Source organism: Phacochoerus africanus, chromosome 11 (genome assembly GCF_016906955.1).
Source record: "Phacochoerus africanus isolate WHEZ1 chromosome 11, ROS_Pafr_v1, whole genome shotgun sequence".
NCBI lineage: Eukaryota > Metazoa > Chordata > Mammalia > Artiodactyla > Suidae > Phacochoerus > Phacochoerus africanus.
Window position 1 is genome coordinate 75,947,893 of NC_062554.1, and position 16,749 is coordinate 75,964,641.

Here is a 16,749-nt window from a genome sequence, read left to right on the forward strand (position 1 = left end):
GCTTCCAGGCATTTAGGAAGACGCTTGGCCAGCTATATTAACTCCTTATTATGCCTAAAAATAGTCTGCTGTTTCCTGTTGATGCTTGTTCTCTGCAACTCTGGGGCTGCATTTATCCTCCAATGGTCAGGGGTCCTGCTTTCCAAAGACTGGCTTGATTAAAGCTGACTTCTAACACCTCTCCCTCTCCCCTTCCCCTGCTACATTTCCCAGGGGGACAAAATGGGAGGTGGGCTCAGCTTTGGTTTATCCACCAGATTTAAAATACAAACATCACCATTTATCTTATTTTAATCGATGTATTTAAACACTGCTGAATTCTTTCTTCCTGGACTGAGAGAAGGAAGAGTGTCTGTGTTAGAGAGCAGGATCCTATGCTTGATGAGAGAGAGACGAGAGGGAAAGAGAAAGAGGCTGTATATAACCTCAACACTGGAGAAGGTAGAAATATATGTTTTACCCCAAATCCATTCTAGGCCCTGCTTCTTGGCTGTCTCTGTTAAGAAAACTGTGGATGATCACACAGCCTGGAAATGGGGTCATGGAGAGGCAAAAAGTGTTGAATTTGAAAATCTGGTTGGCTTCATTTTCATAACTCCCCTTGACTCCAGGTTCAAAAAGGCCTGGAACAGAAGCCTCTAAATTGGAACATCAGTAACTAATATTCTCCAAATTGGACAGCCTAGAAAAGGGATTTGATGCCCCCAGTAGGTACCACTGGTGTAGTGGGCCCTTGCCATCCATGTTGAGGTTTCCCAGCTACCAGATCTTGGGCCCATGACAGCATAGATGAGAGAGATCTTGTCCTCAGACCTCAGTGAGCCTCTTTCTGGGTGAAGAGTAATCAGGGACCACCTTTTAGTTGCATTTTGGGGAATCTGGGAGGAGGGGGTGTTAATACGGCATTATAGTTTTCTCACTAGAGAAAACAATGTCATACTATCAGTGTTTTCCTGAATAATCTGATAATTTTGCCTCTTCCTGAAGATACCCTCACTAGCCTCGGCTAAGAAAGGAAAAGAGGCAGCTCTCATGTTCCCCCCAAGCTTTCCCAGGTGTATGTGTTGGGGGAGGGAGGAAAGGTGCCTGGGTTTCCAGGATATCAAGCACCCTTTTCCTACATACATACACAAACAGAATTTTACATTGAATGGGGAAAAGACTAGCAGAATTTTTTTTTTCCCACCCATATCTCCTGTTGAGAAGGGGGTTCTTAGCATGACCATGTAAATCAATACCAAGTTATTTCTTTGAATTCAAAGCCTATTTATTCAGGTCTAATTTCTTTAGAATTAACGTGATAACTGAGCCCAACTTAGCAACCCAGCCCAGCCAGGTCCTGATGGGCTTGAATATACTTCTAGAGCCCAGAAGGGGCTGCAAAACCTTTCACTGGCACACAACATATTTCCTGACCTATGTGTGCAGCAAACACCGGTTCATAGATACAACAGCAGGGGACTTTCTGACCCAAAGAGCCCATTCCTTGCGGACTCTCACGGTCTTGTGTTGCCAATCAGTTGGTATTTCTTCAAATAACACTGATGGCCAGAACGCAAGCCCCAATACTTCAACGTCTTAAAAAGCCAAAAGCAGTTTAGGCCTCAAAAGCTGCCTTTTAAAACTTCTTAGTAAATATGACGCTTTACCTACTATAGGTTCTAAAAGAGCCTGAGGTCTCCAGATTGCCGGCTTTCCTTCTATTTTGAATGATAAAGACTTCTTCGGCCTAGCCTGCCCTCCTCCCACCCCCAAAGGCAGCTTGGGTTCCCCAGCAGGCAAGACAAAGAGGTAGGAGCCAGGTTGCTGGCACTTGCCGCAAGCTGTGCACTGGAGCCTGGAGTCCCTGAGGTGTGTGCCTTTGCTCCAAGGCCCTGAAGAGTCGGGGAGTTCTTGCCACTCCAGAACTGGCTAGAGGTGTGGGCTGGACTAGAACAAACCAGGGATGACTTGCCTCAGCTCATGACCGTCTGCCCATGACACTGGGCGAAGCACTTGGCAGCCCAGATGCTGGGTTCATTTGGAGAGAAGTGACCTCGGGAAGCAGACCCTGCTACAGCCAGCCACTGAGCATCCAACTCCTCTCATGGAGGCTGGTGGCAGAGGCCACACGTGGCAGCCACTTGTCAGAGGCCACCTTAGCGCACTGTGTGGGGCCAGACTAGCTCTCCTGCTGACTATTCCCAGGGAACGGCTGGAAATCCGGACGCTTAAGCCTGCGGTTTGGATTCTACCCTGCAAATGCGCAAAGAAACCTCTGTCAGGCAGGCAGGGACCCCTCTCTCACTCCACTCCCCAGCATCTGGTGGTGTGAGCCAATCTAGGTCGCTCAGTAGTTCTTTACCTTACGCAAAAACTGCTACCTCAGCACAGCTGCACACTTGCTCCTCTGGAACACAGTGCTAGGATGTTATACTCTATATAATAAGGGAAGGATGAGAGCCCCTAGCTACTACTGGGACAATTCCAGCCCTCCTGGCTTCTTCAGGTATTAAACAAGAAGAAGAAGAAGGAAATCGAGGCAGCTACGCGCTAGATTGGGAACTCAGTGCTCAGTGCTGAGACCTTCCCGGGCCTGGCCACAACCCGCCCCTCTCTGGTGCAGCCAGAGTGGGGAGGAGGGGGAGCCTGCGAGGAAAGCAGGGCACCTGCGAGCATAAAGAGAGAAACACACATGCACAGGGCGAGGGTTAAGGGGGGACTTCACTGTGTTAACAGCAAGCTGCAGGGTATAAAGCAATAAAACTGCCACGTCTACCTGCTAGCTTTGAGGACATTACAAACTAGCTCGGCGCGCAGCCGGGATGCACGGAGAGTCTGCCAGGGGAGCGGGGGACCGTCTCTTTTTTTGACTTTGCCGTCTCCCCCGAGACACACACACACAGATACACACCTACACACATCACCCCCTTAAAGAGCCCACCTTTCATTTTCCTTGAAGTTTTTCGTTGTTTTAATTCACTGCCGATTTGTAAACGCGTGGATCGGGTTACTGGTTCGCGTGTTAAAGTGCACCTCTTGTTAAAAGGTAGGGGAACAAGGCATGCCACTTAAAAATGAATTCAGAGTTACTGAACCGGCTCCCGAGGCTCAAGAAGTTAAGCGCGGCAGGCTAGGAAAGGGAGGGGGAGACAAGAGTGGACGCTGCTATCCTGGGAACCCTGGAGAAAACCCGCGGGCAGTAAGTTTAAGGTCCTCTGATAAAATGGAGGAAAGAAGGAAATAAAGAAAGAAAAAGAAAAAGGCAAACTAGTCTAGCCAAGCCTTGAGACCCCGAGCTGGGAGCTGGGAAAATTAATTACCATAAGCCGCTACTGCTTCGCCCAGTATGGAAATAGCGTCCGAACTGGGGTGTCTGCAGCCACATTTTCTGAAATTATAGCGGCAAGCGGCACCACTAAATCCCCCACCTCTCAGGTTCCTTGAGGGGGACAACTAATGAAGTCCAAGCAAACAGGGTGCAAAGAAGCCCCCCGTAGTTTTCCCAAAGGGAGACCCACACTAGTCCATGCAACCTCTAAACGCGTTGACCGGAGCCCTTAGATTGTATGTTTCCTGGCGTGGCCAAAGGTTCTCGCTTTGAATCATTTATTCGCAGACTGAAAGCTGGCGCTGAGCCCGTGGGGGTCTGCATGCCTTGTCCCCATCGACCAGCAGTGCGGAGTCCCAGAGCCACCCCCGAAGTCCCAAGACCCGGACGCGGGCGCAGTAGGCCTGCCCTCCTGGGCGCCCAGTCCCCGGTACGGCTTTTCCTACCTGGTGGCCCGGCCTGAGCTGCACGGTGGGGCTCCTCTGTCTCTGCTCGGCTGCCTCGACCTGAGTGGATCTTGAGACTACAGGGAGAGAGACTAGATCCGCAGCCCTGGGCTGCTCCGAACTTAATGTCTTTCCCCAGTCCATCTTTGAAAGAGAAGTGGTTCTACCACCTGGATGTGCGGATATAAATCCCCTTGCAAATAATAAATGGATTAATAATAACAAGGTATGAAGTTCTTTTTATAGAAAAAAAGGAGAGAATTGAAACTAAATGCGGCAGTTAGACAACCATTTTGATAAGAGGATAATTGAGGCGACACTGGTGTATAATTAGAGGATAATTTATGCTATATCCACTTTTATTCCACCTCCCAAAATAAACCCAGTCCATAATCATTACAGGCAAATTGTTCTGAATTTTATAGCAGCAATTTGAACAAAGTACTGCAGTTAATCATGGGAGATTTTTGTGTATTCCTGATTAGAACTCTAATTGCCTCCTTCCAGAAAGTAAAAATAACTGTAAAACGACTCTATTTTTATCATTAACAATGTTGACAATAAAATAAAATCAATTGGAATTGTAATCGAGAGACAAATTTAGGACGAAGGCACTTTTACTTGGGTAGTTTATATTGTAATCAAGATTTGCCAAACCACTAACCGCATGTATCATTTGCATATATTTGAAAGCATTACAGTAGCTTCTGTTTTCAATAGGAAAAAATGCATTACTGTCAGTGCTCCAACGATTCGCTTTCATAACTAGCTGCTGTGTTCTGGGAGAAAAAAAGGTCTCTCTCCCCCCTTTTTGTTCAATATATAGGAAATACGGCCTGAAATGGCAGGAACCTCGCCAGAACAGGGTCTGATTTTTCTTTTTCTTTAGCACCCCCAACACCCTTACCCATGGGGTGGGGCCCAGGTATGGGGGTTCTTCTTCCCTCTATGGTTTCAATAAAGTATGTCTAGAAAAAACCACGGTGACAGGGCGCTCCCGCGGGACGGCAGTGGGACTGGGGGGCGGGGGGAGGAGGTCAAGGGAGGGGGCCTTGCTTTAAGTATAGAGGGCACTGCTTCTGAGCACAGGCAGCCTGCTAGGGTTCAAGGGGACTGTGAGGGAGCAGCCCTCCGCGGACTGTTCCAGGGCTGCGGTACTGGGAACCGAGGCTCCGGGTTTGGAGACGCGAGCTGTGGAGGGAGGCATCGGTGACCGGCCGGGCTGAGGAACCTCCCACCCCGGAGGCCTCTGCTCGGAGCCGCGCGGCCCCCGGCTGCAGCTCGGGGTTGGGATTGGAGTTACCAAAGGTAGGCGAAGAACTCGGAGAGAGGCGCACACACCAGTGGAAGCCGTGCGCCTGTGACGTCAGGGGGCGACTGACCAATGGGGAGGCGCTGCCCTTTGGAGACAAACCATTCGACTCGTGGCGTCTGCATCAAGTCTGAAAGCAGACGCGCAACTTTCGCAGAATCCACCTTAAAATCTCTGCCTTAAACTGCACCAGCCCCCAAAAAATCCAAGGGGGGAAAAAGGGGGGGGAGAGTAGATTCCCCCCTCCCCCCTCTCCTCTCCCATCCCTCCCCCTTCCTCCTCCCTTTGAGTTAACAAGGCCCCGCTCACTATATCTCTTTATATTAAAAATATATATATTAGAGAAGAGCGAGGGAGAAGGAGAACCACCTCCGCCCCCTCTCTTTTTAATTTTTTTTTTTTTTTTTTGCAAGGATCCCAAGAGCTAAGGTGGCTGCAGAGGGGAGAGCGGCGCGAGCCAAGTGGGGGAGGGTGGAGGAAACCCGGGAGAAGGCTTTCTCCAGCCCCCAAAGTTTTGATGATGACCATGACTACGATGGCTGACGGCTTGGAAGGCCAGGACTCGTCCAAATCCGCCTTCATGGAGTTCGGGCAACAACAGCAGCAGCAACAGCAGCAGCAGCAGCAGCAACAGCAACAGCAGCCGCCGCCGCCGCCGCCGCCGCCGCAGCCGCACTCGCAGCAGAGCTCCCCGGCCATGGCAGGCGCGCACTACCCTCTGCACTGCCTGCACTCCGCGGCGGCGGCGGCGGCGGCGGCCGGCTCGCACCACCACCACCACCAGCACCACCACCACGGCTCGCCCTATGCGTCGGGCGGCGGCAACTCCTACAACCACCGCTCGCTCGCCGCCTACCCCTACATGAGCCACTCGCAGCACAGCCCTTACCTCCAGTCCTACCACAACAGCAGCGCGGCCGCCCAGACGCGAGGGGACGACACAGGTGAGAGGCCGCTGGGGCAGCCCGCTTCTCCCGCCTCCCGGCTGCCCCCCACCCCGCCCGCCCCGCTCCGCTCCGCTCCACTCACTTCCTCAACGCCCGGGCCTCCGCCGGCCCCCTCCCCCAGGCAGCCCGGCGCGCCCCCGGCCAGGCCTCGTGCGCGCCCGCTCGCCTGGCGCCTGCCTGCCGGCCTCGCTGCCCCGGGCCCCTTCCCGCCGCCGCGAACCCTCGGCTTCCCCGCGGCTCGACCCGCCTCGCTCCTTGGTCTCTGGCGCGGAGCTCGGGCCGCGTTTCCCGCTCCGCGCGGGCTTCGCTCTACCAGATGGCCGGCACTGCGCTCTCCATCCTGAGGGATCTGTGCGCGCTTTGCCTCTCTCCTCCCCTCCGGGCTGTGACCTGGGGACATTTCTGGGCCGGAACTGGGGAGCGTGTTTTGCTCCCCAACCTAATGTGGGCAGCCAGTGGCCTACTTTGCGTGCAGCGCCCTTTGCGCCTCGGTGACCCGAGGGAAGCTGGAGTGGCCTCTGGCTCTGGTTAAGCTGGTGACAATTGGGTTCTTTCCCTCGGGCTTTGAGGGGTCTCCCACCCCCACCCTTAACTGTGCTCCCTCACTCTGGGTTTTCGATACACTGTTGGCTGCTCCTTTGTTCGTGGAGGTGAAGCAGAGGGCGCAGCACCCGTGGGGGACAAAGTTGCCGCGTGAGGCTCAGGCTGCTCCGATGCTGGTCTGAGCAGCTGGTTGTGTTTTGTTGGGGGTTTTCGTCCCTCTCGGCAGAATCATTTTCGAACACACCGAGGGATCTTGATGCACCGGGCTTGGAGCTAGTGACATCAAACCAACTGGCCGCAAAATCGCTCGGGTGGCTCAAGCACAGCTTAAGGCACGGTAAAGCCAGGCCGAGGGGCCCGGCTCCGAGGAGAGAGCAGCCGCCCCGCGGCGCCGCGCGCCCCAGAGAGCAGCGGGCGCCGCCTCTGCTGCGGTAGAGCTGGGCTGTTTGCCCCGGGGCCCAGGGCTCTCCCTCTGTCCGGCCACCGCGCACGATTAGTCAGAGTCAGGGTCGGAAAGAAGCTTTTGAAGCCACTGGGAGCACCCGGGCACTGTGAAGCCAGAGAGGTTAGGGTGGCTTGGAGGTGGTTTGAGGAAAGCCTGTTGGCCTTGCGAAGACTCGGGTACAGGCCAGGCCAAGCTCAGGGAGACTGCAGCAGTAGCCTCACGAGTGACCACTCTTCTGTATCCTTTGCTTGCAGATCAACAAAAAACCACAGTGATTGAAAATGGGGAAATCAGGTTCAATGGAAAAGGGAAAAAGATTCGGAAGCCTCGGACCATTTATTCCAGCCTGCAGCTCCAGGCTTTAAACCATCGCTTTCAGCAGACTCAGTACCTGGCCCTTCCTGAGAGAGCTGAACTGGCAGCTTCCTTAGGACTGACACAAACACAGGTAATTCCCGAGGAGCCCAAGTATCCCTGAAACGCTGACCCCATTTGCAGATCCGGCAGGGAGCACATCAGGAGGAATTCTTGGCCTAGTCAACCAAGGATGGAAGGAGCTTAATGACAAATGCCTTTGCTCAGTTACGCACTTCCTGGGACAACACTCTTGGAATAAAAGACCTGGTATTGAATGCTGGATTGGATTTGCATATCCTCCCAACCCTCAGCGACCCCACCCGAGCCTAATATCCTTTGGTGACCAAATTCTTAATTTAATCAAGTCCTATTTCATAATAGAACAACACAAAAGAGAACAAACCTGTAGAAGAAAATGAAAAAGGTGTTCAGGCCAGGAGGCAGAGTAAGATCCATAGTTTTTAAGAATCCTTTGTGGGCCCTAGAACTTAACAAGGGTTTCATCTCATTGACATTGAAAGAATGAATTATGAAGTGAAGGGGATGGGGGAGGGGGAGCCAGATAGGCATAGGCTCCAATAGGATTTAGTAAAGGGACCAAACTGTTCATCCTAGGATGGATGAGGTGAGTTTTTCTGAAAATTGCCCTAAACTCAGTGGTTGAATCATCTTGGTTGACTGGCTGGTGCAGGCTAAGGTACCTCCCTGGATCACAGAACTTAGGAGCAATGGCAGAGCTGGAGATCAAAGAAAAGCCTGCCCAAAGTACAGTAGGTGAAGCCTCAGTTAAGTGCAGTTGCTGAAGTTTTCCTGTCCTACTAATTTGAAAGACATATGGGGTATTACAAACGTCACAGGAAGAGGTTTAGGCTGGTGTATTAGGACTCAGGTCATAAAGCCAGGCTGAAGTCACCTGCAGGTTTTGTCCTTGTTGATTAACTTAGCCACATGGGGTGGTAGGCCTCATCTGAAATGGATGATCTTCAGCAAGGGGGCTTCAGGTTTTATGAGACTCTTGCAGGGCAGTGATTTTTGTGGTGCCTTAGAACTGATGCTCCTTAAGCTCTTCTTTTCAATTCAGCCTATTTTTCTCTTGCCATGTTGCCTCTGGAAGTATTTGGGGTTTGATTTGAAGGGATTCCTGCTACTCAGTAACCTGTATTCCTCTTGGAGAAACAGAGTCCTAAGGCTAAGTAATGTTAAAGGTAAAGGGAGTGCACCACAGGATGTCCTTCATATAAAGTAGATCTAGGATATTAGCTTAGATACGCTCCCATCCTAGATTCCCAATTCGCATTTAATTTTCAGGAGCCCTTTCACTTTTAGTGAATGCGCTAACAATCATGACCACAATTTGACTAAGCAACATACAAAGCAGGGAGTGAGTGATGTACAACCACTAATCCCTCCAGGACTATGGGGATCTATTTATGTCAGAAGAAAGATCCTCCATGTACAGTCTGTGGCATGTGCAGTATTTGCATAGGTATATTGCGTTTGGTTATAAATATACTGACTTTGATCTGTTCAGAGTCATTTGCTTACGGGTGCATGCACAGAGATGCCAGCATGACTGTTAGGGGAAGTGCATTCAACTGGCTTTGGTCCGAAAAGTTCTCTGCTTAAAAACCCTCCTTCAGAGGTTGAACCTGGCTATCTCAGTCACCATTTTCTTGTTTTATTTTTATTCATGCTTTTGTTTCAAACCTAGACTTGCATCTAACTAAAGAGTTGCAGCGGCTTTAGGTATCCGGACAAGATACCTAGTAAATGGCGTGGGGGAGGGTGTGGGGAGGGAGAGGTCTAGAAAGAGGTGGTGGAAGGCGGGGTCCTGAGGATTTGGCTTTTTTTTCTTTTTTTTTTTTTTTACTTTTTTCCAATTATAGGCACCCATACGATGTTTTTTGGGCCTAATGATCACTGCTGCTTTTCGTTTCAGGTGAAGATATGGTTTCAGAACAAACGCTCTAAGTTTAAGAAACTTCTGAAGCAGGGCAGTAACCCGCATGAGAGCGACCCTCTCCCGGGCTCAGCGGCTCTGTCGCCGCGCTCGCCGGCACTGCCTCCGGTGTGGGACGTTTCCGCCTCGGCCAAGGGTGTCAGTATGCCCCCCAACAGCTACATGCCCGGCTATTCGCATTGGTACTCCTCTCCTCACCAGGACACGATGCAGAGACCACAGATGATGTGAGTTATCTGAGGGCAATCGATACCCCAGGGTAACGTCTGAACAAGGCAAGGAGGATCCAGGACCTGCCTGCATCTGCCAAACCCAGCCGAGGGAGCAGCCGAGGGAGAACTCTTAAGGGTGGCCAGACCGTCTGGGCGCTTGCTCCCTCCCTCTCTCTCTCTCCATCTCTCTCCTCTTTTCCTCTTTTCCCTCTGTCTCTCTTACTCTTCCTTTTTTTTTTTTTTTTTGGCCTCTCTCCTTTCTTCCCACCTTTCTTTCCTTTATCCCTTTTCTTTCCTTATCTGCTTTTCCCCTTGAGCAGCTTCAGTAATTGATCTTTTATCTTAGAGAGAGAGAGAAACAGAGAGAGAGAGAGAGACTGGTTTCTATGCCAGCGCTCCTGAAACCTCTCACTGTAAGGCTATTTTCCCTTACCCCTTGGGATCCAGGCTCTGAACCTCCTCTTCTCTTTGGGAGTATCCATCAAAATGACTTTTTTTACAGACATTATTCCCCCTCCAGAAGAATCTGTGCAAACATGGCAGCGTTTTTACTTGTTTAATGAGCTTAAGACATTACATGATGAAAGGGAAGCATTTCGGACTCCTGCATTTTTATTTACAATCCCAGACTGACAAAAAAAGAAAAAAGAAAGAAAAGAAAGAGAAACCCTCACATAATAGCCCTTCTCTAAAGGAAAAGGAAAAATCGGCTGTAAGATTAGAACGTTGCCACAAAAGGAACGCTGCATGTTTTATCAGAATGCAATGAGCAAGAATGAGGATTTAAACAAACAAAACCACTCTTTCCCCACCCCTACCCCAAAACCCTGAACTGGAATCAGGAAAGACAGAGGAACAACCAAAATCTCATTCTGTTGCTTTGATATCTTTACTAGGTGAATTGGTGGCATTCACTAAGCTAATAGGGACGTTTATATCAAGAAACATTTCTGTATATATTGTTGAATTTTAGTTGTACATATACTTTGTATGTTTTTGTCTTCTTTCATATATGGAGTAAAAGCCACAAAATGCTGGGAGTGTCCTGTATATTTCTGTGTGTCTCTATCTTACCACCCCCTCCTCCCTCCCTTTCAGTATATTTTCTATCACTCTTAAAAGAATTCCTATTTCCTAATATGGGAAACCATGTATATAAACATCAAGTGCCTGCAAAGATAGCAGTTTGCAGCACTAGCCTTTGTCTTAAGTACTTTAATGTGAACCATGGGTGTTTTCTCAGCTTCCTTTATATATTGTATTTTTATTTCAATTTCTACACATTTATCTATTTTTAGATATCATCAGGAATGATCTATCCCCAGGTTAACCTCTAAACATCCAGTAGTTTCCAGTGCTGAAACTGAGTATTCTCCTTTCCTTCTCCTTAGCCAAAATAATACAGCTGTATTTGTCTTTGTTTGGAAGCTGTTTTTTTTTTTTAAACAAAAAAGAGGAAAGAATAAAAGAAAAAAAGAAAGTAAATGCACAATTATGACTGCTTCATGTTTACAACCCTTTGCAAGCTAGCTAGATAGGAAAATACATGATCCTGGATGAAATACATCCTTCCGATCTTGTGGAAAGCACAGAAATAATGAAAATGAAAAGTCCTTTCGTCACACAAGCAGGAAGCCCCATACTGTGAGAATTAATGGCTACAGACCTGGGCATCCTTCAAATTATGAACCTTGAAACCACTGAGCCATTTATCAGAAGTCAATAGAGATACTCAGAGTGCTCCATATAATGACAGCGACATACAGTCGTGCAAAAGGACAGTCACTATAATTAGACACAAAGCAAAGACTACTTACCAATATACCCGTTCCTTTTTTTGTTGAGCAACTTCCACGCTCAGTCAGTCTTCAGAATGGTTTAAAACCGATCAGTCTTGTCATTTTCTAGCATTCGCATTGTTACATTAGGAAAAATGTTTTCTTTTCTTTTTTCCCCCTTCCTACTGTGAAACTTTGGGTTCGTAGCTCCCCAGGATCAATTCTGAACAAAGCCTCCAGCTGCAGTGCCATCCAATTTGAAGCAGACATTGGGGACAATTTAAGGTTTTTATCCACAAGAAGGTTTTTTTCCATTCTCTTAAATGCAGCCATAATTAGAGTAATTTTTCATGTAGCCCGCTGATTACAGCGTTTTTACCGTCAAAGATAATTACCTGTAATTTTCTTCCACTTTTAATACTAAAAAGCCATCTTTATTTAGATTCAGGAACAGGAAAGGCGAAACAAAAGAGGGAAATTATTCTGTTATTCATACACAAATTGCAGAGACGTAGGACCTAAAATTGAAAATTAACCAAAATTATAATGCTGAAAAGAATGGAAGAGGCTGCAGAAGTACAGCTGGTAGTGGGGCTTTGCTGAATTATTCAAATTACGTTAGAGAGAAAGCTACCATACATCGAAACCAACACTAATTTTCCTTAAAAAAAAAAAAAATTCACCAGACACATGCCAAACCACTGTGAGTGCATGGAATTCTGAAACCCAGAAAATGCGTTTTAACACATTGGAGGTTTTGTCATGATGCTCCTGTCTCCATCTTTATATCTCTTAATATGAGTTTAATTAAACAAATTCTGTCAAGGTATCCTCCTCATAACTGGCTTTGGAATTGGGTTTCCTCTGGGTCCTCTGAACCTCAAGGGTTAAGATTTTCACTCTTTAGAATGTATTGACCCCATAGTAAACTGATTCCCCAGGGACGGGTTGGTAGGAGGGGCGTGAGCTGAAGGCATCAACCAGTCTCGGTGCCTACTACTCCTCCCCATGTTTGAACTTCCCCCGAGTTCGAGTTCTAGAGCCTCATTCTGACCATATTTTCCAAGTGTGTGTGTGTGGGGGGGAGGGGGGACAATAGCTGCAGGGGGTGAGAGTGAAGGGGAAAATTTCTTCTGGGCGCCAATAAGCATCTCATTATCTTTTGACACAATTTAGTCCAAAGGTTTCTGCCGCCGGAGAAAGGCCTTTCTGCACTGGGGTGAAGGAGCCAAAGATTTCTCAGACTCCTGCACTTAACGTCTCTAGCTGCTTCCAGTGTCTATGGGGTCAGGAAACAGCGTCATCTATAGATAGAACTGCACTGCTTCTTGCTAGAGCCTTCCTGGGTGCATTTCTAAAATCAGACTGGTTCCCTGGCTCCGCAGCTCGGCTTTAGGTCTTAGCCAATAATGCCCTCCAACGCCAAGGTCGCGGTATTGGGGCCTCGCAGGCAATGCTCTAAGGTTCGCAACCCACCCCACCTCTAACCTCCCCCCCACTCCCGCCACCCCGCTAGAAGCAAAGGCCCTGCAAAGCAGCCCTGAAGGGTTTCTGAGGCCAGTTACCGGAAACTTTCTTCCAAACGGAGAAAGGCGTTAAAGGGGCTATAAAGTCGAGAGATTCAGACTACACCTGCCCTTGCCAGTGTCCGAATACCTGTGATGCTGAAGGAGCTCTGTATGCTCTCTCAACGCCCCAAAACTTAAAATCATCGCCACATATAAAGATCTCAATGGATTTGCCTAGCACTAGTTTTGAGCAACAATTTTTCAAATAGGCTTTAGCTTGGACTCTCCTGCCGGCTCTCTCCACACCTTACAGAAACCTGGTCCATTTCCCAGTCTCCAGTCACCAAATATCAATAGCACAGAAAGCAAGTAAGACAAATCAAATTCTTAAGAATCCCATTCTCACCCCAATCCTTTTACTCACCAGAACGACAACCCTTTTACCGTTAAGGGGGATAAAAGGTCAAATTGAAAAACATCTCTAAAGCAAAGTTGCAGTGCATAATACATTACAACAGCAACACATATAGCTTGAAAAGTGTAAAAAGAGAAACATGAACTGTGTGTTGAAGTATTCAAGAAATAAAAACTTACCCCCAATGAGTATCTCTTAAACAATGATCAGGGTCTAGAAATCTATACTGAACAGAAGCAGAGGAGAATATTTTTCTGAGTCTCAGGGCAGAAGCTCTTTCTCTATATTCTTGGTTGAGTGAGCACATCCAGGTGTGAAATTGTTTGCACACCCCAGCACCTCTTATATTGCCAGCAAAATTAGCTGTTATTACTGTCACTGTTTAGTGATGGTTAGCGTGATACAAAAAAAAAAAAAAAAAAAAACTGCTGTAATCAAGACCTGGCGCATCTTTGCAAATTACAGATAATTGTAAACGTCCAGATTATGATAATAGCATCCTAATCCAGCCTGCAATATAATTATTACAGAGTGTTACATCTGAAACTGTCCAGTAGGGCTAATTCAGCCATTATTTAGACCCTATTTTTGCACTGCAAATGGGTTGCTGAGTTGAAAATGTACGATTGTAATTTCACAGGGCACTCAATGAGTAATGGTATAGGAAGAGGAAAATACAAAAGTGAAATGTGAACAGTAGCGATCAAATCAAACCCTGAAGGACAAAAGACTGTTTGATTCATATGGAAAAAGAAGAGCGAGAATTAAGAAAATAGCAAATCAGTGGTCTGAAGCATTATGTGTCCAAATCTTCAATATGTGTAGGGCTGATGTGTTTGCAAAGGCTGCTACATCTGCTGCTGCCTGGAGTCTGAAATAATTTTTTTCTTTCTCTTTTTTTTAAACTTCTCCCTCCGCCCCTAAGCATTATCTTTGCTTTAAAAAAAGTGCCTCTTCCCCAAGTAGAGAACATTTGGCAGTTTCACCATTGTTTTCCACCAAAGCCACCTCAGAATGTGCCTGTCATTTATTTGTGAACATTTTCATAAATGAATTTGCAATCTCTCTTTTCATCAGAGCAAAATGCCCTGGATGTTTGTAAGTGTTCCTGAGCTTCATCTCTATTCTCTTTCACTGCAAACATTGAGAGTCCTAAAGATATTAGAAGAAAATGTATTAATTGCTGCTAATTAAGTAAAGCCGGCTGGGAAGTTGTCTCCTCCACTCGGCTTGACTATTGGCTTTAATCCTATCATTAACTTTTATCAATTAACACCCCCCTTCTCATGTAAACCAGTACAGCTGCTTCTTTTGCTACAACTCACTGATATGCTTATTTCTGTATTCCAGGAGGGCTAGTATTTTTTATAAAGGACTGTCCCTGCCCCAGATATGCTTGTAAAAGACCAAGGTCAGTATCTTTAAAATTTGGAAGGGCTGAAGAGAGAGGGAGTTGAAGAGTATTTATAGCAAAAGAGTCTGGAGAGGGGCTGAGGCACTGTGCTGGTTCAGAGTGAAGGCAAATCCTGGGTTCCAGCTGCTCCTCCTAGAGGATGAAACCTGCCCAGGCTGAGACTTCTGGAGTCCAGTTCTGGTTTCTGGTGGGGATGTACTGGTGGGGGATACCTAAATCCTTTATATTCCCAGAGGCTCAATTTTCCCACCATGAGCACAGAGAATTTCCTGGGCATCTTTTCCAGCCTCTGGGAAAGTGTGTGATGATTCTCTCCACCCCCACTCCCTCACCTCACAAACCCTGGGGCTGCCCAGCCAGGGCCACCCCACAGGTGGCAAAAAGGCTTCCTAGCTCTTGTGAATTTAAGGGCAATAATGCAGAGTCCCCTGTTTAGTGACCCATGTTTATAGATGAAAGTTGAGTCCATATCCTGTCTCTTCCCCCACGCTGTTCTCCCACCTTGCAAGTGGCAGAAATAGTCCCCTATGACAACAAGCTTCCAGTGGCAGATTTCTGTCTTCTCACCTTGGCAAGAAAAAAAGAAGAAGAAGAAGAAGTGCCTTAAAATAAATCATAGTTTGGGGACTGTTTAGAGCCCTTCACCCCCAACCACTTCTTTAAAAAAAATACACTAGACTGTGCATGGTGGAGATTTGACAGAGAATCATTACTGAAACTTAGAGGATGTGTGTGTGTGTGTGTGTGTGTGTGTGTGTGTGTGTGTGTAATGATGTTATGAAGCTTTTTTTTTTTTTTTTGCCTTCCTGTGGCGAAAGGTTGTAATGTGTGGTATTTCACGCTTTTATATAAATCTTGGTTTAGGATGTGGAAGAGACTCAATAATACGTGCGCTTTTGGCAAAGAGATTCCTTCGGATTCCCATAAATCAAGTAAATACGAAATCTCATCGAACAAAAGACCAGAAACATTTAATTGCTGCAAACCAGGACTCTCTTTTCTTTTTAAAGAGAGATTCATGTAAATTCCCTCGGTTCCTATCTTTATGGCTAGAGCTCGACCTATAAAACAGGTTATTACATTACAGCAACCCTGGATGATTGAAAGGGAAGGCTCCCCCGCCCCTCCGCAGCAGATATGGCGTGTACTTTCTGCCCCGTACCGCAGGGGAACCTAAAGCTTGTCAGATGCAGAAGAAAATACGGATGGAGCGGGGGTGGAGGACAGGACTGCGTAGGAAAACATTTAGCCAATCCCTTAGATGCAACCGCTATTTGGGTTGTTTTCAAGGCCCAGAGTTCGCTGTGACTCTGAAAAAACCAAGTACAGTGTGCTACACTAGCAGGCAACCTGGGAGCGCGAGCGGAGGGCGGGAGCAAACCGCAGCGCCCGCTCCCCAACCTCCCGGGAGGCGGGAGCCTCCGCCTAGCCGCATTGGGAGGGGGTGCTTAAGGGCGGTGGAGAGGGATGACCGCCGGCGGATTCGCCGGCGTGGCGCGCGTCCCAGAGGTGCCAGAGGGCGTCTGCCCTCAGGGCGTGCCTCCGGGGAGGGCTGGAGAACTCGGGGTTGGCGGGATCCCAGTGGCCAGTGGGAGGCGCGCGATCCAAGGGGCTGCGGGATGGGGCGGGGAGGGAGTGGAGGTTGGGTAGCCCTAAAGGTCCCTCTCTGCGAATAAAAGGAAGCGCTGGGGGGAGAAAGAGGGGCAAGGGGCAGTGTTCCCAAGGGCATCTCTCGCCTTTTGGGCTGGGGACTCTGGAGACCTAGTGGTGTCAAGGCCGGAGTAAGCTGCAGGGCGCGCTGGGAGGAGGCAAGCACCTCCTGGCCTTGGCGCGCCGTGGGCGACTCCCAGGATGGCGCGGCCAGGACGCCGCGAGCCGTGGGGCGTCCGGTGGGATCAAAGAAGCCAAAGGAGGCCAGCCGGCGCGTCTGGGATTGTGGGATAAGGGGCGGGAGAGAGAGGATTGGCATGGGCGGGGAGCTCCTGGCCTGGCCTGTGCCTGTGTCATCAGGAGGGTGTGTGTGCGTGTGTTGGTGTGCGGGTCAACACGCTCTTGCCTGAAGCCGAGACCTGGGTGGATCTGAGTGTGGGTGGACGGGCTCC

The 16,749-nt window shown here is 48.5% G+C and overlaps 1 protein-coding gene across 1 annotated transcript; it reads left to right on the top strand.

Annotated features, from left to right (window-relative positions):
• Positions 1-5,170: 5,170 nt before the first annotated feature.
• DLX6 (distal-less homeobox 6) lies at positions 5,171-10,934 on the top strand. The gene is made up of 3 exons (XM_047753807.1): positions 5,171-6,012; positions 7,258-7,451; positions 9,300-10,934. Exons 1-3 carry the CDS (start codon positions 5,586-5,588, stop codon positions 9,549-9,551), a joined length of 873 nt encoding a protein of 290 aa, XP_047609763.1. The 5' UTR covers positions 5,171-5,585; the 3' UTR covers positions 9,552-10,934.
• Positions 10,935-16,749: the final 5,815 nt, after the last annotated feature.

Bases quoted from the DNA above. Each gene is read 5' to 3' on its own strand.
- DLX6 (XM_047753807.1), top strand. From the start codon at position 5,586: ATGATGACCATGACTACGATGGCTGACGGCTTGGAAGGCCAGGACTCG. The intron at 6,013-7,257 runs GTGAGAGGCCGC...CTTTGCTTGCAG, and splicing joins GACGCGAGGGGACGACACAG to ATCAACAAAAAACCACAGTG. The intron at 7,452-9,299 runs GTAATTCCCGAG...TTTTCGTTTCAG, and splicing joins TAGGACTGACACAAACACAG to GTGAAGATATGGTTTCAGAA.